General features: G+C 39.8%; 1 protein-coding gene across 2 annotated transcripts; it reads left to right on the top strand.

Annotated features, from left to right (window-relative positions):
• Positions 1-2,850: 2,850 nt before the first annotated feature.
• Positions 2,851-8,875, top strand: LOC311278968 (beta-1,4-galactosyltransferase galt-1-like). Of its 2 annotated transcripts, XR_014625506.1 has the most exons (4): positions 3,018-3,220; positions 5,021-7,172; positions 7,725-7,801; positions 8,248-8,875. XR_014625506.1 is itself a non-coding variant. In XM_084390162.1 (2 exons), exon 2 carries the CDS (start codon positions 5,021-5,023, stop codon positions 6,383-6,385), a length of 1,365 nt encoding a protein of 454 aa, XP_084246288.1. In that variant the 5' UTR covers positions 2,851-2,906; the 3' UTR covers positions 6,386-7,718. The 2 variants fall into 2 exon arrangements, 1 of the variants encoding a protein (XP_084246288.1); XM_084390162.1 differs by lacking the exons at positions 3,018-3,220; positions 7,725-7,801; positions 8,248-8,875 and adding an exon at positions 2,851-2,906 and having other exon boundaries at positions 5,021-7,718.
• The last annotated feature ends 14,363 nt before the right edge of the window (positions 8,876-23,238 follow it).

The following is a 23,238-nucleotide window of genomic DNA, read 5'->3' on the forward strand; positions in this document are numbered from 1 at the left end:
ATTCGATCTCAAACAGATTAATTAAAATAAGTTATTAGTCCACCACGTGCGAGACGTCATAAACCAACGTGGTTGAACGATACTTTGCGACATACGGTTTCGGGAAACAGTCGTGACCAGCTAGTTGATTTCTCCAACGATGCATCGTACTATGGTAGTTAAGCAGCGAGCTATATAGTTGTACGGGAAACGCACCCCAGAGCAGTCTTAAATTAGTTAAATAAAGTCTTAAATGAACGTTAAGAGTTGTGAGAAAATGGGACGCGTGTGGGATCCACATGTGCAGCAGTGACATCAGAATCAAATAACACTTCATTCATAAAAATGTGCCATTAAACAATTATTTGAAATATACTGTCTTTATGTTGTTTCTACATTAATTTGGAGATTAACTGTGAAATTATTACATAAAATATATTAAAAACAAGCTATCTTGTGCAATTATAACAAAATTATCCCAATATAAAAACACAAATACACTGAGTGAGCAAACATTCAGGTGACATTTGCAATGGTAATTGAACAATGTTTATATATGAATAAAAGCCTTAATTAAATATGTCATCATGTAAAGTGATCTCTTCAGAAGAAATTAATGATTTCCTAGACTTTAAATGGATGGACAAAAAAAAAAGATAATATTAAAAATATCTATATTAGGCCTATATGGCAGTTCTTCCCTGTGGTATTGAAAATTTATACATTTCAAGGTATAGTATCAAAGAAGTATCCTGACAACACTAGTGTAGGGTGCCACACATTTTTTACAATTTTCAAAGGGTGCCTTGACTGAAAAAAGGTTGGGAAACACTGGTATAGAGAATAGCGACATACAGCGACAAAATCGCTGGCTGTGTGAACTGGGTTTATGGAGCCACGTGGGTCACTCAATCAGCAGACATGTAACGTGCGATTAGAGTGATTGACAGAAAACCTGACAATTACAAAACAACTTGTGACCTTTTTAGTTTTTAGTAAATAAGTTATTTATTCTTTCTCCGTTCCGTATAATACGGAATTGTCCCGTATTTGACACATAAAAGTCTTGTTCTGTATTGAACTGATACGGAACGCACTTTGTTCCGTATTTTTGAGAATCAGTTCAGTGCAAATCCATGACAGACACATAGCTTCTAATATATGTCAGACTATGGACCAAGACATTTGTAGGCTATAATAAAAAAAAAAAAAAACGACGGTGCGGTAGATACAAATTTCTCTCCGTTTGTCTATGATCAGCGTATCGTTTTTAAAGGGATACTCCACTTTTTTCGGAAATATGCTCATTTTACAACTCCCCCAGAGTTAAACAGTTGAGTTTTACCGTTTTAGAATCCATTCAGCCGAACTCCGGGTCTGACGGTACCACTTTTAGCATAGCTCAGCATAGATCATTGATTCAGACGAGTCCAGTAGCATTTCTTTCAAAATGACCAAAGAGTTTCAATATTTTTCCTATTTAAAACTTGACTCTTCTGTAGTTAAACCGTGTACTAAGATCGACGGAAAATGAAAAGTTGCGATTTTCTAAGCCTATATGGCTAGGAACTACTCTCATTCCGGCGTAATAATCAAGGAACTTTGCGGCCGTACCATGGGTGCAGCAAGCGTAGTGATATGACGCAGCGCCTAAAAATAGTCCCCAGCTCGGTAACTTCTTCCAACGTGACCGGGACTAAGTTTGTCTAACCTATTAGACCTATTTTCAGGCGCTGCGTCATATCACTACGCCTGCTGCACCCATGGTACGGCCGCACAGTTCCTTGATTATTACGCCGGAATGAGAGTAGTTCCTAACCATATAGGCTTAGAAAATCGCAACTTTTCATTTTCCGTCGATCTTAGTACACGGTTTAACTACAGAAGAGTCAAGTTTTAAATAGGAAAAATATTGAAACTCTTTGGTCATTTTGAAAGAAATGCTACTGGACTCGTCTGAATCAATGATCTATGCTAAGCTATGCTAAAAGTGGTACCGTCAGACCCGGAGTTCGGCTGAATGGATTCTAAAACGGTAAAACTCATCTGTTTAACTCTGGGGGAGTTGTAAAATGAGCATATTTCCGAAAAAAGTGGAGTATCCCTTTAACATCTTGGAACATCATCAGAGAATGCCCTTTTAATTGGTCGTTTCAGTCATTGTGAGTCACATATCGTAGCAACGATGACGACAAGTGACAACAGCTGGAAATGTAAAAATGCCTACCTCCGAGCAGCCGGCGAAAAAGAAAAGAGCACAAAAATATACGTATACAGGTGTTGTATTGCTTGAATGCAGTATTTGAGTGCAATATTTTATATTTTCTTTATTAGCTGTTTTTTTTATGTATTATTGTTTTGCACTGGAAAGAAAGTTAACTATAATGGAAGTATTAGCCTATATAAAGATATTTGCACTACACTTTCTTAAAATGTTGTCTAATTAAATTAAAAATATTATTTTTTGCACTGGAAAGAATATTCTAGAAGTCTAATTCTATTGAATAAGTTCGCACTGTTGTGTTTATTTTTTTTCAAATGCAGTCTAAGCCGATGAGTTTTGAATGTTATATGTTGTATTTGTTTAAGTTAAAAATAAAACGTATTATAAACTAAACAAATCCATGGTTCATTGTTGGCAAAATGATCATGATAGCCTTTATATTTCACATCTATGTGGTTCAGTCTTGTATATTGATTAGGCCTACTTTGCTATTCTATAAATATATCGGCCTAATAAGTTGTATTATAATATGCTATAATGTATGAAATATATGTATCTAAATGTCAAATATCAATTAGTTTCCACAATATTCACCAGAAGTCATCATTTCAGGGGTTATTTTTCAAAATTTTCTTCCGTGGGGGTAAGCTATGTCACCGGACTGTTTCGCCTAGTGCGGCAGAAGTGCACTCGCCGGTCTTGTGTATGTATTATTTACTTATTTATTGCTTGTGGCTCTTAAACCGTGGGCTGGCTCATGTGGGCGGCGCCCTAGCTTTAATGTGCATCGTGTACTTTTCAATCTAAGGAAAAGGGCTGTTGCATCAAATGAACGAGTCACAGATTCCTAAAGGCTCTTTGGCTTCAAATTACGTGCAATACAAGAGTTATGTGGATCTTTAACTCGGGAACCTGTTTGGTTTTCCATCTTGTTGTACCGAATTTTGCTTGTTCATTTTTCGTACCTCTGTACAGAATACATCCTAGGATACACGACAACGTTTCCATATCGTAAAGGTACTGTTACTATTTCGTCTATTTTTCCATTTTAATTTATGATTAATTATCATCACAAGGGATTATTCTGCAATTTTGTCGATTTCGGTGAGGGAAGTCAAACAAACCTTAGATTAAGGATACAACTATGTTTACAGCGTATTGAAACGTATTGAACACTATTTTTATGTAGGCTTATATAAATATATTTTGATTAATGAAGTGTGAGGTGATAAAATCCTTTTAAAGAGAAATCGGCAACACTTTACAATAAGGTCTCATAATAAATGCATCAGGAAACATGAATTATAACCTCAAACAAACTATTTTTACAGCATTTATTAACTTTTCTTGCTGTTAATACAAATGTCCATGTTCATGTTAGTTCACAGTTAATTAATGTTAACAAATGACATTTTTGATTTGTAAAACACTTGTAGTTAATGTTGAGATTAACATTAACTAAGTTTAATAAATGCTGTAGAAGTGTTGTTAATTGTTAGTTCATATTAAATAATGTTAAATGATGAAACCTTATTGTAAAGTGTTACTGAGACATATATTTTTAAATCTACTTGTAAATGTAGCCTACTGTTTGTATTCATTTTGGTTTTAAACCAACGTCTATATAATTTTCTATAAAATGAATGAAGCTAAAATGTGACATTAACCATCAAGTAAAAAATACTTGAGTTAGAGTTGAATTTTGAGATGATTATTAAGATGGCCTATTCTATCTGATCTGAACAAAATGTCTTCTCAGTCTCAGCCTCTGGTTTGCTTGTAACATGACAACAAAATAGCTTCCTGGTTACATATGAACTATATTTTAAACATAATTGCTTTACTGTTTATTAAAAAATTTTAACTAATAATAATCATAATAATAAATTAGCCTACTTGCGCCACTTTTTTTGCAATAGTTTACAGACAGTTAAACCACCTACACATTTTTGATCTCGAAATGATCAAAATTTCTTTCTTTTTTCTTCTTCTTCTTCTTCAAAAAATACATTCGTCTGTAAGTGTACCTCTCGAATAGCCTTGCAAATTAACGTACCCTGGAAGTAACAATGACATAAACCACTGTAGAATCCATAATGAGAGAACAGTGTCTTCAGGAAGTTATTCTTTATTGTTTATCATCTGTCTTCATCAGTTGTTTCACGCAAGATTTTTTTGTTGTACTTGTTTATTGTTGATAGTACAATGCAAGACCATGACGTACACTACACACTTTAATCTCATAAGAGTGGTTAGTTCAGTTGTGTTTGAACATGAAAATCCGGTTTGATGACCCATGAAAGTGAAATCCCAAGCTTTTATTTATTTATTTATTTATTTATTTATTTATTTGTACAACATATACAAACATAACCAGGGGAAAAAACATGGTCAAATCTACAAGAAAAAACTTTTACAATAACAAAAAATATTTGTGTACACAGATAGAGAGAAGCACTATATTAAGGTTAAATCATATCTTTAAATTGTCATAAAGCATCATGTTGTGCTTTTTTGTTGTTTATTAGTCTGAGGGATGAAATAAGAGAGTTGAATTCAACAAGGAAACACGTGCATGTCTTTATACCTTTGTTCATTCATATTCTTTGTGTATTTAAGTTAAGAAACCAGTCTGATGCACTTATGAAATGAACAATATGGTCATTTCTGGTGAAAATAAAACTTAAAATAGATGTTGCTTCATTGACGCCCCATTGTGATGCTCCTCCTCCTGTAACCTAAGAGTGTTTGTTTGTTTGTTTATTTGTTTTTAACATTTAGCATTTTTTTGACACATTTCTTTGCTTTTTTCTACAGATGGAAAAATACATATTTAAGGCACTTCTTTCACTATCATTTATTGTCATTGTTTTTGGCATGCTGGTTTTGGTGTACTTGGACAGTCCTACAAATTACATACACTACACTCCTCCAACAATAAGAGCTTCTCCAACAAATAACAAATTCAAAATCCCGGAGGCTTCAAATTTGATAACACCCATCAATGGCTCAAAGCATTTAATGGTGTCTGCGTTTATGGACCACAGACTGGACGGGGTCATTCGAGTCATCAGCATAATCAACAGAAACAGTCTTCAGCCACTTTACTGTGTTTACTGCAGCACTGAACATGACTGCAGAACTGTTCAGGCAGATGTCCAGATACACACAGACCATTTTAGCTTTCCGTATGGTGCCTCAGATGTGATTTGTAAAGGTAAACACATGCAAAATTCAACACATGTCCTCATTCTGTCTCAACTGACCACTGTCCTCAATCTGTCCTCAACTGACGAGAAAGATTCAGTTGACCCCAAGATGGAGTATCTGCCAATTCGAAATAAGGTGGCAAGAGAGACTTTCAAGTTTAACTTCACGATTTGCATCTCCAACCTTTTTGGTGACTACAACAATGTACTGCAGTTTGCTCAAACTATGGAGATGTACAAGCTTCTGGGTGTACAGCATGTGGTCATCTATAAAACGAAATGTGGTCCAGACCTGGAAAAGCTCTTAAAACATTATGAAACAGAGGGGATACTGGAGATTGTTTCATGGCCTATCGACAAGTTTCTGAACCCATCCTCAGGCTGGAACATCAAGACGCACAAGGGCGATGTCCATTATTATGGTCAGTTAGTAACACTCAACGAGTGCATTAACAGGCACATGTATCAATCCAAGTACGTTCTCCTGAACGATATTGATGAGATCATCATGCCGTACAAACACACCAATTTACCATCTCTTATGGAGGATCTCCAGTCTGCTCATCCCAATGTTGGGGTGTTCCTCATAGAGAACCACATATTCCCCAAAACACAGTTTGAGGACAGTGGGAAGTTCAAACGAGCAGAATGGAATGATATTCCTGGTGTCAATATCATGGAGCACATTTACAGAGAACCTGATCGAAAGAACATTTACAATCCCACAAAGATGATTGTTAACCCAAGGAAGGTGCAGCAAACCTCAGTGCATTCCACTTTGAAAGAAATGGGAGATTGTTACCATGTACCATTTGATGTATGTAGGATTGTTCATGTGAGAGTCCCACTGCAGGGCCATCTTACCAAAGACCAACTGTTCGTAGACAAAAGAGTCTGGGACTTTGAGCAAGAACTGATACCGAACGTTGACCAGACGTTGATGCTGTCGGGTCTTCTGAAGATTTCCAGTTGAAATGTTTGTATTAATGTAAATAAGACCTAGGGCCCTCTTTTAACGATCTGAAATGCAAGTATCAAGAGCGAAACGCAAGTAACTTTGTGGGCGGGTCTTGGGCGCTGTTGCTATTATATTAGCGGGATAAATTACTTTTGCACCCAACGCAAATCTAAAATGGGTTGGTCTGAAGTAGCTACATTACTCATAGGTGTGGTTTGGGTGTAACGTGAAATAAACCAATCAGAGCATCATCTCACATTCCCTTTAAGAGCAGGCGTGCTTGTTCCATGGCGGATTGCTATTATAACGGCGGATTTGCCAGGCACACGCCAGGAGCGGTTCACAGTCGAGGAGACCAACATTCTCGTCAAGCCAGTAAAAGACAGAAAAGTGACATTGTATGGGGAAGGGAGAAACCCACACAAATTAGCTTCGGTTAAACAGGCGTATAATAATTTTGGTAAATGTGTAAGCTACACTCTAAAAACTCCTGGGTTATTTCTTCAACCCATTTTCTGGGTTATTTGTGTTGGGTTAAAATTATGGGTTAGTTTTTCAGAGAGTAACCATTTTCTGGGTTATAGGGCTAATATTTTGACCCAATTCATGGGTTGTTTGGGTTTCTGGGTTATTTTTCAAAGAGTAACCCATGTTCTGGGTTATAGGGTTGGCTTTCTCTCTCTCTCTCTCGCCCGCAGTTGTTCTGGAATTTTCTCACAACAGTCGTTTGAAATAACCGTCGCTTTCGCGCTCGATCCGTTTTGGCCTGTGCTTCATCGGTGCAACTTCATCTATATTCAAGGTAAGAGAGTATTTTCAGTGTTGATGTAATGTAAACTTTTCTGTGTCCATGTCCCTGTTGCTAGTTTATCACGTTGAGACTAGCGTTAGCCGTGGTAATTCTGTGGTTGGCATGTAGTCGCGGCTATCACGACAACATCTAGGACAACTAGAGGTAACGTTATCACACACCGGACACGGTTTTGAACACGGTCCTGAGCCGTTGCTGGGGGTCGCGGACAGACGCCAGATGGCGCCGCCGGTGTGTGTACACTCATAGAGAATAATGTGTTCGAATTTTCGAACGCTTCGCATCCGGTGTGTGAGCCCCTTGAGAGACTGCACGTACGGTGAGCGATACCTCGAGTTGTCCTAGACGCGACGCGGCGCTTCTCGTCCGGTGTGCGAGCCCCATAGCCGTGGCTACAGAGCGACGAGGCAACACAATAGTTGAGTTATGTTTTCCAGCTGCGCCGTGCTTATCATATTATACAGTGCTGAAGTAGTGAGAGTTAAAGGAGCGGGTCAAGTCTTCAAATTGTTGCTAACCTCTATATTGCTATGTTTTCTCCAGGTCATCTTGAATGGACAGTTTTGTCGCTGATAAGCTAACTGAGTGGCAGCTGTCTGAGCTGCCAGAGAATTTTAGAGGTGAGCATTTTACTCTTATTGCCCTTATATCATCTCTCTATACCTACATTTTTTTTAATAAGAATTAAATGTGTCAGTGCAAGATTTTGTGAAAGTCACAAATTCTTCGCCAGTGGGGTATACACAACCCTAAAAGATTATTGTGCCTTGTCTTTAAGCTGTTATGCATAAGAATGGGCAAGATATTCACCTTTGCATTAATGTCATTACACTTTTTAATGAAAGAAAAGATGTCATTCACACAAAATGGGTAACGTTAATGCTGCAAAAGAACCACATTAGTTAACTAGCAATTTGGGCCACGTAAAAAAAAAAAAAAAAAGAAGCCACTGCATTCCCTTAAAAGTGATTATTTGTTAGCTTGATAATGAAAGAGTGTCTGGTGAGTGGTTCACAATTGTCAACTTATTAACAATACTCATGTTGTCTTGTTTTCTGTCTTTCAGATGAAGACATAGTGAAGACATCATTTTCTGATGCAGAAAAGTTAGTTCATGCATTCATGACCTCGAGACTAGATTACTGTAATGCTTTATTAGCCGGTTGTCCTGCATCCTCAATTAACAAGCTACAGTTAGTCCAAAATGCCGCCGCTAGAGTTCTTACTAGATCAAGAAAATATGATCATATAACACCGATTTTATCATCACTGCATTGGTTACCTATAAAGTTCCGTATTAATTACAAGGTATTGCTACTGACTTATAAAGCCCTAAACGGCTTAGCTCCAGTCTATTTAACGGATCTTCTATCGCCCTATAATCCATCGCGCTCTTTAAGATCACTAAATTCAAGGCTTTTGGTCATACCTAGGATATCCAGAACCACCAAAGGAGGGAGAGCATTTTCACATTTAGCTCCAAAACTCTGGAATAGCCTTCCTGATACTGTTCGTTGCTCAGACTCGCTCTCCCAGTTTAAAACTAGATTAAAGTCGCATCTCTTCAGCCAGGCATTCATATAATATTTTTAATCTTACAGTTCAAATTACAATCCGGCCTCTAGTTAATAAACGCCAGAGGAGAACTGGCCCCCGACTGAGCCTGGGTTCTCCCAAGGTTTTTTTTTCTCCATTGGGTCACCTGATGGAGTTTTAGGACACTATTAGGTCACTTGATGGAGTTTTTCGGTTCCTTGCCACTGTTGCCTTTGGCTTGCTCAGTTGGGGATATTCTGGGGATATCTAATTTGATTTTATCAATAAATTCCACTAGAAACAAACCTTGTTGTATTATTTTAATTTAATACTGTGAAGCTGCTTTGATACAATCTGTATTGTGAAAAGCGCTATACAAATATACTTGACTTGACTTGACTTGACTTGACATAGATGAGGAGGCATTTCTTCTCTTTGATGAGGACACTATCACAAATCTTGTCCCCAAAGTTGGCCCCAGGCTTAAATTCCTGAGGCTCTTCTGAGAATTGTTGTTTATTTTTCTATTTTTTATTTCTAATATTGTTATTACAGTGTGACCTAAAATAAATAGGAAAATAAACATGTCCAAGTGTGTGTTTTTTCATATAGATTTGAATTTAATGCAATAAAAATGTAAAAGTGCTTGAAGTGTGTAATATAATGTAAAACAAAGTTTTATTTTCTGAAATAAGGCATACTGGGATAGTGAGGTTAAGTTAGGTTATTTTTGACCCAACTCCTGGGTTAAAAAAGGATCAACTAATTTTTGGGTTATTTCTACCCAGATGTTGGGTTTTTTAAACCCAACATTTGGGTCAGGTATTTAACCCAGAATTTGGGTCAAAAAGCATAACCCAATTTTCTGAGTTGAAATAACCCATAAATTAGTTGGTCCCTTTTTGACCCAGGAGTTTTTAGAGTGTAGATTTATGCCTATTTTTTCACATCTTCATGGACACCACAATGATTTCCCTCATGTGGAATATTTTTCCTTGTAATATGCCATGGTTTGCAAAAATGGCAACTGCTGTGTCTGTGTGTAGATGAGAGAAGCAAAGTGTATGCGCGTTGTGCACACGCTACATTATGGCCAAGCATGCGCCCTTAAAATAGCATCTGAACACGCCACTGAAAACGCGCCACTGACTTTAGACTAGGTTTTTCCTGGTCTGTGGCGGAATTGTTTTCTGGAACTGCAAAATAGCACCAGGGAACGTTTGCTCTGAAACACGCCTCCTCTTTTCAATGAACCGCCCCGGGAGCGCAAGTTCATTCCCTAATTTACCAACGTGCGTCTGTCGAGGGAAAAGTCTGCTGTGTGTCGGGTGCAAAATAGGAATGATACATGCGTCGGTGTACAAAGTCAATTGCGCTGGGTGCAAGATAGCTAAACTGTATTGAAATTTTATATTTTCAAATAGGCCTAACTTTAGGCCTATTGAAATGTTTTACGTAAAGTACCCCTGTGGTGAAAATCAAGCTTTTAATGTTGTTTATATGTCTATGTGGTGTTTTTAATATGCTTTAAGACAAACCATGTGCAAATACATAAGTCAACATCATTCATGAGTATTTTTTCCTTAAAACTGCAGTGAACCAAAGACAGTCTCAAAAACAAGGTTTGAAATCACTCGTGTTTCCTACGTCACAAACTACCTTGTAACCAATCACGTCAACGTGTGATCTTCAAGGAGTGGATCTATGAGTGTGAGTGATTGGGGGCGGGACTAATTTGCAGATTCATAGAACCACGTATACTAAATGAGACAAGGGTGTAGAGCCACATTCAAGCTATTTTAAGTCGCATGAAGAATTTTTTTCAAGGAAAAAAAGTTTAAATATGTAATTTAGGTGATCAAATGAGTTTTAAGGGATAAAACTATTGACTACAGAGGGACTTTAAGATAAACCCAGTTACATGACATTCAAAAAAATTTTTTTCTTTCATGTCATACTCATGGTGAGTATATATACTCACCCTAATCAGAACTGTTTCTACACAAAGACGGAAAGAAAAAACGGTTGAATATTTGAAATTTGCATGTGATTATGTGGTAAAACTGTAATGTTGAATGAGTATGTCTTTAGTAGGCTTGAGTAGACTTTATTGCAAATGTGATTCAAGTGGATTTTTTCGGATGTTCATAAACAACATTGAAAAATATAGCCTGCAAGGTATAACTTGTGCACATTTTTGTTTCTTGTGATCTTAAAAACCCTTTCATCGCAATGCCTGTGCTTATGCTTGTAATAAATTTTTGTAGAGAAATAAAACGCTAATGTGCTTATGTATGACTTATTTTTTTGCAAGAATTTTTTTGCAATAGTAACTCAAATTACCACTTACAACTGAGGTTTGCAGAAGAGCATCTCTGAATGCACAACACATTGAACCTTAAAGCAGATGGGCTACAGCAGCAGAAGACCACACCGGATGCCACAACTTTCAGTTAAAGTCCCTGTAAAGGCAATTCTAAAAAAAAATTCTAAAGACATTATAAATGTTGGAAATGTATTGCTAAAACATATTACAAAAACTGTGAACTGTGAAGTGCTGAACTGTGGAGTTAGACCGTTAAACAGTTTTTCACCATTGCTGTGTTCCGGATTTTTTGGGCGGGGCTAAAACGGGGGCTCGATGGCGCACTGGAGCCCCTGAGCTCCTGGACACGCCCCTACTTGATGACGCACTGAAGCCCCTGACGCTGGCCCCTCCCCTAACAATATAAATAAAACACATTCACATCAGTTCCCTTTCAAGGCGGTCACTTCGACATTACGTCATACTGATGTATATGGGAACTCCTTCCTTCTCCATTTTCACTGAAATCTTGAGCTGGAGACAGCTGGCCAATTGACGCAAAACATGCAAATGCTGACCGGTCCGCGAGCAGTATAAATAGCATGGGCGCGACAATTACGTCAGAATCTCTTTCTTCACGCTAGAAGTCTTATCTGAAGTCATCGTGGAAGTTGCAATAGAGGTTACTCACCATGTTTCCTCCCCGCATCCGATGGCTGCTACATGCCAGATATGTGCGGGTCCTATTGACTCGCTCTACCCTAACAAGGATCAACCGAGGCCGCACTCACGGACGACAGGCATGTACCGGTCTGCTAGTGCGCGCCCTCAGGGGAATAAACCCAGGCATCAGTGGGGTCTCTATTACGGTCCAGCCTTCCTCGATGCCTCTCTTCGTCGGTACCTCGCCCCGCCTAAATTCGGCTAAGTCCAGCCCGCCAAATCGGCTCCGAACCCGTATGAACCGGATCTTCACCGTTGGCAGAGGGCGGGACCGAGAATGTGGCGACACGGGACACAGAGAGCGCTGCGCCAGACATGGGTCCTTCCCTGGCTTGCCTCTAGACGCCCCGCTCTGACAATGGAAGTGCACAGCCGCAATTCGGTGAGCGTTTACCCCCCTTCTAGTCAGTCTTGACTACGGGGTTGCGCAGTCGTTACCGCTTATGCTGTTGACGCTGGGCCTACGTAACATTACTGATGTGCTTACAGCTTATGTTGTCAGGCTGCCCTGTATCCTTCAGTGCAACTGGCCATTCTGATTTAACTACGTATTCACAGTTGTTGTCGCTACGCCACTGACGCTGTGTTTATGTACACACTACACACTGATATGTGTTATGATTTAACTGTTATGCCCTTATATATTGCCCTGTATCCCTCAGTGCAACTGGCCATTCTGATTTAACTACGTATTCACAGTTGTTGTCGCTACGCCACTGACGCTGTGTTTATGTACACACTGCACACTGATATGTGCTATGATTTGTGCCGTTATATATTGCCCTGTTTCCTTCAGTGCAAATGGCTATTCTGATTACCACGTATTCACAGTTGTTGTGCGATGCAAATGACGCGCTGTGTTTACGTACTGTAATGGGAATTTAAATTTTCACACTCTAGGTGTGCTCCTGATTTTTCAATATAATGATTAATGTGAACACTGTGAGACAAAGGGGGAGACAGCTGAAAAGGGAACCTCTGACCCCTTGGGATCAGAGGTGGTCCCATTTGGGACTTCTGAGTTTGTAGGAATAAACTCAGCAGGATTAGGTCGCTAGCAGAGAAACCTTCCCTTGTTTAGATAAGGGCCTGTGAGCAGAAGACCTTGAAGGTACTATAAAGGCTCCTCTGCCCTCCCTCCCTTCGTCGCACTTGTTCCACAGACTGTACTAATGACTTCTGTGTGGCAACTGGGCCTTCTTGCAAGAATAAAATACTTTTTTAATGATCATTTGAATTTCAGAGTGTCTCTTACGCAGTTGATGATTGTTTAATGAAAAATTGCCACTACAATTTTGGTGTCAGAGTATGGGATGAGTTTTCCTTGAGGGCTTTCCGGGTCTGATCAGTGGACGGTGGAGGGAAAACGCCCTGAAAGCAACAGGCTTCAGTCTCACCTCGAAAAATATTGAGAGAAGGAGAACCAGCCGCTTCAGGCCCGGGAGGACTTCCAGAGGGAACTAAAAAAAGAACCCAAGTGGCGACAGAAAAATCTCTGGTAAGAGACAGTAAATTCATTTACTTTTGGGGATTTGAAAAGAATTTCTTTTGAAAAGAAAATGTTATGGTGGACCATAATGGCTGTATTTGAATACTGAAACTAAAGCTGTGGTACGAGGAAGGGGAGGCTTTTAAATAGGGGACGGAAATTGAGACCACAAAAGGTCAAGATATTGTCCAGACCGAAGCCGAGTACTCGTTATAGAAATTAATTCAAGGAGCTGAAATAATTGATCACTGGAACGAAGTTTTTAAGTAGGGCAGGAAATAAAGACCTCCGGGTCAAGAGATTTCCAGGCCGAAACTGAATTCCAGAGAAAGATATTGAGAGTAAGCGGGAATTAATTTCAACCCTTCTGACTTTGGGTGAAAAGTTGGTTAAAGCGCGCTGAAAATTGAAAAGCCACAGGCCGTAGTGAAAGAAAGAAAACAGCCATCATGGGAGCATCTAACAGTAAATATTGCACACCAGTATACTGTGCAATGAAAAAACGTCATGGGAAAAAGGGCATAAATTATGGAAAAGTCAAATTAAGTGACATAAAGAGGAATGAACAAAAGTTTTATTAAGCAGAATGGGGAACAATTATATTTTAGTGGTAAAATAATGATGTTTTTAAGAGTCCTGAAACAAACAGTGAGACAGGAGAGAGCAAACGCTGTAAGCAGCTGTGCTCTGAAGCTTTGACTTCAAAGAAATGTGAAGTTAAAAAAAGAAAATGTTTAGTGAAAACCCCTTAGAATATGTTGAATGATTTTCTGTGCAGTTTATGAAAATTAATGTGCTGCCAATGATAATGATGAAGATTATGATTGGCTATTGTGATTGAATCCGCCACTGGTGGACTGTAAAAGAATACAGAGAACTGCTTATCAGTGGATCTGTTTACATTCCTGATCGGGACACACTGCTTCAAGGGTGTGCAGTAAGTTGGAGCCGTTTGAAAGCTCAATAATCAAACTATAGGCAAAGAGAGTGTTTCAATTGTGGTCAGCAGGGCCATTTAGCCCGTAATTGTAAATGGACACTCAGAAAAGAAAGTGATAACGTGAAAGTGACGTGTATTAATGTGGGTTTGAAAGTAGAACAGTATTTAAATGACGATATTAAAGTTTTTGTCTGAGAAAGAACTAAGAATGTGAACGCAGTGCTAAAGTAAGTGAAAAGAACGTGCAAGTAAATAAGGGAGAAAAGAAAGTTAAAGGAAAGTTGATAGATGGAAGTCGTAAGAAGATTGAAGGTTAAAAGAAGGTTGAAAGATTTAAGTCTTAAGGGAATCCTTTTGAAGGAAAGAGCTAGTGAATTGATGAATACAGGTTGATGTAAAATTACAGATGACTCCAACAAATGAGTTGCAAAATATTTTAAAAGTACCGGTAACTAAAAGGATGATAGTGTTTTGAATGAAACGCTTTGATAAGGTTTTAGATGATATAGAGAGACAAATCTAACGAGTTGTATCACAACTTGTAATAAAATGCATCACAAGCGGAGAGTGCTAACCTCCTCAAAGTTAGTGTGAATCCTAACTGCAGATTGATAAACTCCTAGAAAAATACATTGAAGTAATTGAGAACTTGACAACTAAAATTGAGATGAAATGTGATCAAATAAGTAGAAGCAGTATTACTGGATTAATAGTTGATAAATGTAAAATATGTAGAAAGGCATCTGATTAAACAAACAGCTTGTTAGTGTTTTGAACGTGGAGGAATAGTTGACCATGAAAGAACTAGGAGCTAATGTTTTGCTTTCAAAAGATAAGCTTGTGATTGGAAACAGTTTGCTTATCGGAATCTGGTGTGTGCTGTGGCTGAGACGTCCAGTGCGACAGAGACACGATCTGAGAGGAAATTTGTAATGTCTAAATTCCCTGATGTAGGCAAAAGACAAATATAAAAATGATGTTTATTTGAAACCGCATGTAATTTCTGGCAAAGATGCCAGAAATTACATGGTAGATAAAGTTTGATTTTAGAAGTTTATGAGAGTGCACTGTACCAGTCCTAAATGCCTCAGAGTCTCTCTCATTCAAAGTCAGATAAAAGCTGTTATCTGAGCCTGTGTAAAGCACAGTGTTTCAGCTGAAAAATCATAGACATGGAGATGTTAAAAGAAATAATGTTACAGGATTTTATATTTAGAGGGCATATGTTTTAAAAGTAAAACTGAATGACTTTAAAGAAGTTTTTTAAAAATAATAATGACCTTAAATGATAGAAGGTTACGTTTTGACTAGTTTATTTTAGGCCCAGTAACTTCTTTGTCTGATCTTAGCTTCCACCATGATACAGGGCCGATGGCTCCGGCTACAGATGTAACAGTACACTGAATGGACGTTGTGAAATTCTCTGAGTATAATCTCTATTGCAATTTTGCTGATCTGAAGATGTTTAAAAGATTTAAGTGATTAAATACTGCTGTTATTAACCTGTCTCCCTGTGTAAACACTATTAGGCAGTCCAGAGTGCTCTGGTGACTCTTGAATGTGCCTTCCTTAAGCTCCAGAAAACAACTGATTAGGTTGAAGAAAATGGTCAAAGATTCTGTTATGGGGAAGAGCGGTTACCAGTGTGCACGAAGTGATATCACTCAAAGACGGGTAAGATTCTCTAGGGCCAGAGGTCAACCTAAGACAGAGGGTCACGTAACAAACACTGGGCATCTCCTGAATGGAGGTGTGTTATGTGAGATGGGTATGGGAGTGGAACGGATGACTGTGTGGCCGGCAGCATCCTTAAATCATTAAGGGGAGATGGAGCTGTGAGGACCCAGAAAATGTGAGTCCCTCTAATACCACTCACCAGAAAACCGCATCAATTGTATGGCTTGTTTTTTATGACAAGTGTTTGAAACTATGCCAGGGGACAACACCCTGATGAAGATTATAGATAAAAAGCTGATGGGAATGGGCTTTCAAGAGCCAGCTGAGACCATGAGGTGATTGTCATTATTTGTTGTGGAGACAGTAACAAAACTTAATTTATGTCAGGAACACGATGCTGGTTGCCTTATGGGCAAGGGAAAATTATAGAAGTGTTGATATTGAAATAATATGCCTGTAAGATGGTTTTAACTCCTGAAGGTCATTAGACATGTTGGTGGCTAAAGATGAAGACAGCATTTGTAGATTCAAGAAAAAGTCTGGATAACAAAGGTAAATGTTCAAAGGTTATTAAAATTAATTTATTATTACATTTTGTCTAAATTACAGTCTTAGGAGGCTGTTGAAAAGATTATTTGTGTATAGTGAGAGAGACTCTGAGTGGAGGAAGGGTACTCTGTCTGTCTTTCTGTTATCGGCCTGCTAAAGCAAGCTGAAGCAAAATAATGATAATGAACCAAAACAACCCAGCTGACTTTTCTAAGAGAAAATGAATAATGAACAAACGTGCTTTGAAACTGGTTAAGAGACCATGTAAAATTAGATAAAAGCTACAGGAAAATGAGAAGTTTAAAATCTTATTATAAACGTTAATCTTTTTAGAAAAAGATGTGAATATGAAAATATGAGTGATTTATAGTCAGGTATGTGTGTGTGTGTTTGAGGGTGAATGGACTAGGTCTTGGTAAGTCTGAATAGTGTCTATGTATGTGTCATTAACCTCTGGAACGAGAGTTTTATCATTACAGATGGGTTAAGGTAAATGACAAATTTGAAAGAAATTTGGTCATCAAGCTCTGTAGATTATTGTGAACAAAGGGAGGAGAATGTTGTTTGACTGATACTGACCAAGTCTGTACACCACGACCTGACCTGATAGAAACAATTGATGACTTTGACATTGGGAAATGTTTGTAGATGACTGACTTAAGAGACCAAATAACAGGCCTGAAAAGCAGTGAGACTCAGGGCCAGTGCCCTTCAAATTATTAGATAAGAAGATGAGATTGTGGCTTACATAATGTTTTGTTTCAGAGGCAGAGAAAGATGTCTGGGGGGAAATTTGGTTGAAGGACAACATTTGGGTTAGTTGAAAACTTTGTTTACCCAAACACTATTGTTAAATTGATGCACGAGTTTAGATCATGCATCAAAAGGGGGATGGTAACAATTGCCATACCAAGGGGTTCAAATTTGATGAATGCAGTCGCACAGGTGGGACGATAAATGTTGGGAGGACACTGGGTTTAACTGGGTAAAAGCCCTGCAAGAAGTCGTTCTTCTCCCTAACAAAATTTGCTGTCTGTAAGTGCTTATAACAAGGACCGTTTCAACAGGAAACGCCAGGGCAGATGCGGCAGCGAAGGCCGCGGCAGCACAGCAGACAAAAGAAACTACGTACTTTACTATCTGACAATAACCTCGACATTTGTTTTTCTTTACAGAGCATGCAGACTTTTGATACAGGGCAGAATGAAAGGCCACACCTTGCGCAGCGCATAACTTAAATTTTTTCCTTTTGCAGAATGTCACGATGGATTGTGATTTCGTCAAACAGAACTGATTCTGTTCCAAATGTATAAATATTGTTTTGTTGACATGAGCAAAGTTGATTCCACAGGTCACATTAAAAGGGACGACCGGCTAGACAAGCGGTCACTAACAAAATAGCTAGGGTCTGCATTCACAGGTGACAGCAGACAGCAGACAGCAAATGGTTGATTCCAGTGGAGGTGCAGTCGGGATCTGAGGGAAAATCCCGTAAGGATCGGTACGGAGAGGGTGACACCTGGGTCCACGCCTCTCACCTTAGACTACACCAACCAACCTCAGCAACCCCACGCGCCGACGCGGAGGGCAGTGAGGGATCAAGGACGTGCTAGCAAAGAGTCACCCTGGTGAAGACGGAATGTTCATGGGGCGAACGAGATGATCAACACACCTGGAGGAGGGTGTGGACCAACTAATGGTTTAAGTTTAGCAGAATAATTTGTTTTGTGACGGTTTTTGATGATTTTATTTGATTGAATCAAACTAGGGCTTAGTATTGATATAAATCTAATGATTTGAAATGTGAAATGACAGCCTATCCCAAGGATGAACAAAATTAGGCAGACGGTGGAAGCTACAGTAATGTGGTAAAAAGGGGGGTGTTTTTCAATTTCTTATTTTCTTACTTTCTAAATTCTTTCTTTCTAAGGACGATGATAATGTGTAAAGAGGGTTAAAAACAGTAGCCATCCGTGTTACGAGGTGGCGTACAAGGACAGAGTTTGAAATGAGGGACTTTTATCTTACTTTTATCTTTTCCTAATGATGTTTTTCTTTCTAAATATAATCTATACTATTTCTTGTTTATATTGAGGTGACTGAGGGTCCGACCTTGTGTTGGGGGTGCGATAACAGTGCTTATCCACCTAGCCCGGCCTTATATAAACCTTTACTTGCTTGCTATAAAATTAAGGGCCTATCCTTACAAAACAGCCTAAGCTTATTTCATTTTAATCTTTTTCTGTTCCTGCAAGTTTAAGAAGAGTGATCAGAGTTGTAGTATTAGTATGATGTGTTTTGATTGATCAGTTATCAATGAATGATAAAAAGGGGGGATTGTAATGGGAATTTTAATTTTCACACTCTAGGTGTGCTCCTGATTTTTCAATATAATGATTAATGTGAACACTGTGAGACAAAGGGGGAGACAGCTGAAAAGGGAACCTCTGACCCCTTGGGATCAGAGGTGGTCCCATTTGGGACTTCTGAGTTTGTAGGAATAAACTCAGCAGGATTAGGTCGCTAGCAGAGAAACCTTCCCTTGTTTAGATAAGGGCCTGTGAGCAGAAGACCTTGAAGGTACTATAAAGGCTCCTCTGCCCTCCCTCCCTTCGTCGCACTTGTTCCACAGACTGTACTAATGACTTCTGTGTGGCAACTGGGCCTTCTTGCAAGAATAAAATACTTTTTTAATGATCATTTGAATTTCAGAGTGTCTCTTACGCAGTTGATGATTGTTTAATGAAAAATTGCCACTACAGTACACACCGCTCACTGATATGTGTTCAAGATTTATGCCGCTATAAATTGCCCTGTATCCTTCAGTGCAACTGGCTATTCTGATTCAACTATGTATTCACAGTTGTTGTGCGATGCCACTGACGCTGTGTTTATGTACACTGATATGTGTGTGTTATGCTTATGCCATGATATTGCCCTGTATCCTTCAGTGCAACTGGCTATTCTGATACGTATTCACTGTTGTTGTGTGATGCACAACAACTGTGCATTACGTACACACTACACACTGTTATGTGTATGATTTATGCCATTATATATTGCCCTGTTCCTGTATCCTTCAGTGCAAATGGCTATTCTGATTACTACGTATTCACAGTTGTTGTGCGCATCACTGACAACTGACGCTGTTACGTACACACTACACACTGTTATGTGTTAGGATTTATGCCATTATATATTGCCCTGTATTTTTCAGTGCAAATGGCTATTCCGACTACTACGCAGTACGTATTCACAGTTATTGCGCAATGCAACTGACGCTGTGTTACGTACGCACTACACACTGTTATGTGTATGATTTTTGCCGTTGTATATTGCACTGTATCCTTCAGTGCAAATGGCTATTCTGATTACTACGCAGTACGTATTCACAGTTGTTGCGCGATGCAACTGACGCTGTGTTACGTACATGCTACACACTGTTATGTGTAATGATTTATGCCATTATATATTGCCCTGTGTCCTTCAGTGCAAATTGCTATTCTGATTACTACGTATTCACAGTTGTTGCGCGATGCAACTGACGCTGTTACGTACATGCTACACACTGTTATGTGTAATGATTTATGCCATTATATTGCCCTGTGTCCTTCAGTGCAAATGGCTATTCTGATTACTACGCAGTGCGTATTCACAGTTGTCGTGTGATGCAACTGACGTTGTGTTTATGTACACTCTACACACTGTATGTGTTATGATTTATGCCGTTGTACATTGCCCTGTATCCTTCAGTGCAAATGGCTATTCTGATTATACGTATTCACAGTTGTTGTGCGATGCAACTGACGCTGTGTACGGTTATGTGTTGATTTGCACTTCTGTACATCGGCTATAGAACATCGGCTATGTTCTACAAGGGAGTGTCAGTTTCCTTGTGACCCCCTTACTGGCCTATCATCCCCGGTTCACGGAGCTGAGAGAGTTATGGGGCTCCCCCATGACAATCCCCCTCAGGAAGGTCCTGCTTCTACAGGCAATCGGCACGATTGGCACCCCAGCCCCAAGCTGTGGAACCTTCTTGTGTGTCTGCTGCTGGGTCCATAGTTGAGCAAGACACTTCACACTAACAAGTGCTGAGAAAAGCTCTCCCTAAGAGATGGCCTTACCACCTGCTCTCACCCCAGCGAAGCACTTTGGAGACCTACGCTCATTCTAAGTGAATGATGTTGCATTGTCTCGGACCTGGTGACTGCAGCGTCACCCTCCGTCCGATACCAAGCTATGTTCCGAAGTCGCTTACACCGTTCAGAGCACAGGTTGATCCCTGCCCGCCTTATCTGCTGAGCCGTCAGCCTCGCACAATGCCGATGCTCAGAGTGCTGTTGGCCCTGTAAGGGCTTTGCGGATGTACGTGGATCACTAGGCAGTAGTAAAAAACAGCTGTTTGTGTGCTTGGTGGATGGTACTAGGGACGTGCTGTTATATCCAGAGACTTTCTCACTGAATTCGACGCTTTTCAATGTTGGCTTAATGCCTACGGGATTTAGGTATGCTGGCTGTCTTCTCAGAACACGTTCGCCAGGGTTTCAAGTTTGATGCACCGCCTATAGCGTTGTGGGTTCGATGAGTTTTATTAATGTACTCATGAAACTGTTACCCCCAGCTGTGCAGTAGTCTGCATCATGCAGAGTTACCATCGCTGCTAACTCTGTGTTATGACTATAATGTTACATAGCTGTTTCCGCATTACGCAGTAGTTTCCAATGTATTGTTAACTCTGTGTATGGCTATAAGGTTATGCAGCTGTCACCGCTAATGCCGTCTAACACAGTTAACTGTGTTAACTCTTGTGCTCGAGTGATTATGGTGTTGTGCTGCCCTGTCCAATGCAGCCTTCGCTTCATTGCATTGGATATGCAACTTTGGTAAGGTCGGAGCAGACGTTTCTTGGTCTAGTTTTGCCTATCAGTTTGAGTGCTCCTAGTGGCGCTGCTGGCTTAGAACTGTTGTCTCTTGTGGGAGTGTAGCTTGACCCCGTTCAGGGCTTATCTTCACTGCGTTCACGGCGGGATTCTATACAGTTCCCATATGCGTCAGTATGACGTAATGTCGAAGTGACCGCCTTGAAAGGGAACGTCTCCGGTTATTATCGTAACCTCGGTTCCCTGAGAGGCGGGAACGAGACATTACGTCAGCCGCCGTGCTCGCCGTTTGATCAGCTGTGCTAGCGTTCAGTCTTGATTCTGACGTAATTGTCGCGCCCATGCTATTTATACTGCCCGCGGACCGGTCAGCATTTGCATGTTTCGCGTCAATTGGCCAGCTGTCTCCAGCTGGCGTTAACCTATAAGATTTCAGTGAAAATGGAGAAGGAAGGAGTTCCCATATACGTCAGTATGACGTAATGTCTCGTTCCCGCCTCTCAGGGAACCGAGGTTACGATAGTAACCGGAGACGTTCGCTGCTCAATCGCGAGTTACTGTCAGTACTATTAGTTACTACAGCTTGCTAGCTAGCTATGCCTTCGTCACGGAAATGCGTACTACCTGGATGCGATCTCGTACAAAACAGATCGGTGTCCTTATTTAAATTTCCGAAAAACGATCACATCAAGAAGAGGTGGATTAATTTTGTGAAGCCACCTTGATGGAGAGCTGAGGATCACCACCAACACCCGCCTCTGTAGTGATCATTTTTCACGGGATATAGTTTTATAAACTTTAGTCGGAGACAACTGGGATTCACTGATAATCCGCTGTTACTGGTGAATGGGGCCGAACCGACTATCTCCCGCCTCGGCCTTCATCCTCCCGTCGCGCCGACAACTGGTGCCATGATCGGCAGTGCGTGCCCACCAATGAGTGTAAGTTGCCTTTTGTGCTTATGTTATAATTATAGTAGGTAGTCCAGGCTCGAACATGTATGGCTTTGTAAAACCAATTAAGCTGCTAGGAGCATCCATTCCGGCTGTAGCAGTGACAGTTGAGTGTGGCGACTGCAGCTTTCCCGCGAGTGGGCGTGGTTCAGCGCAGCCAGCGGACACGCCCCCAGCGTTTGAGAGCAGAGACTAATGCTCATTTTTTCAAGATTTTGATAGCTTATTTTATGTACTTGCCAGCTTTTTTTATCATTCAAATTTGGCTGGGTGGCTAATAACACATTTTTCTGTGGTGTGACAAACTCAGAACACATACTTAATTTTGACTTTACAGGGACTTTTTAAGAACAGGAAAATGAGGCTACAATTTGCACAAGCTCACCACAAATGGAAAACAATTCTCTGATCTGATGAGTCTCAATTTTTGCTTCGACATTCAGATGGTAGTCAGAATTTGGTGTAAATAACATGAAATCATTCATCCATCCTGCCTTGTATCAACGGTTCAGTATGCTGCTGGTGGTGTAATGGTGTGGGGGATATTTTATTGGCACACTTTGGTCCCCTTAGTATTTCCATGCCTATCCATTTATGACCAGTGTACCCATCTTGTGATGGCTACTTCCAGCAGGATAACACGCCATGTCACAAAGGTCAAATCATCTCAAACTGGTTTCTTGAGCATGACAATGAGTTCACTATACTCAACTGGCCTCCACAGTCACCAGATCTCAATCCAACAGAGCACCATTGGGATGTGGTGGAATAGGAGATTTGCATCATGGATGTGCAGCCGGCAAATCTGCAGCAACTGTGTGATGCTATCATGTCAATATGGACATGACAGAAGCCAAACAGAACATATAGGAACATTTCCAACAGGAAGACATAGGCATTCACCTAATTTTTAATTTCATGTAATTCTAATTGCTTTTCAGCTATTCAAAGGACATTATATATATATATATATATATATATATATATATATATATATATATA

Source organism: Rutilus rutilus (assembly GCF_951802725.1).
Source record: "Rutilus rutilus genome assembly, chromosome: 19".
Lineage (NCBI taxonomy): Eukaryota > Metazoa > Chordata > Actinopteri > Cypriniformes > Leuciscidae > Rutilus > Rutilus rutilus.

Coding starts and splice junctions, on each gene's coding strand:
- LOC311278968 (XM_084390162.1), top strand. CDS start 5,021: ATGGAAAAATACATATTTAAGGCACTTCTTTCACTATCATTTATTGTC.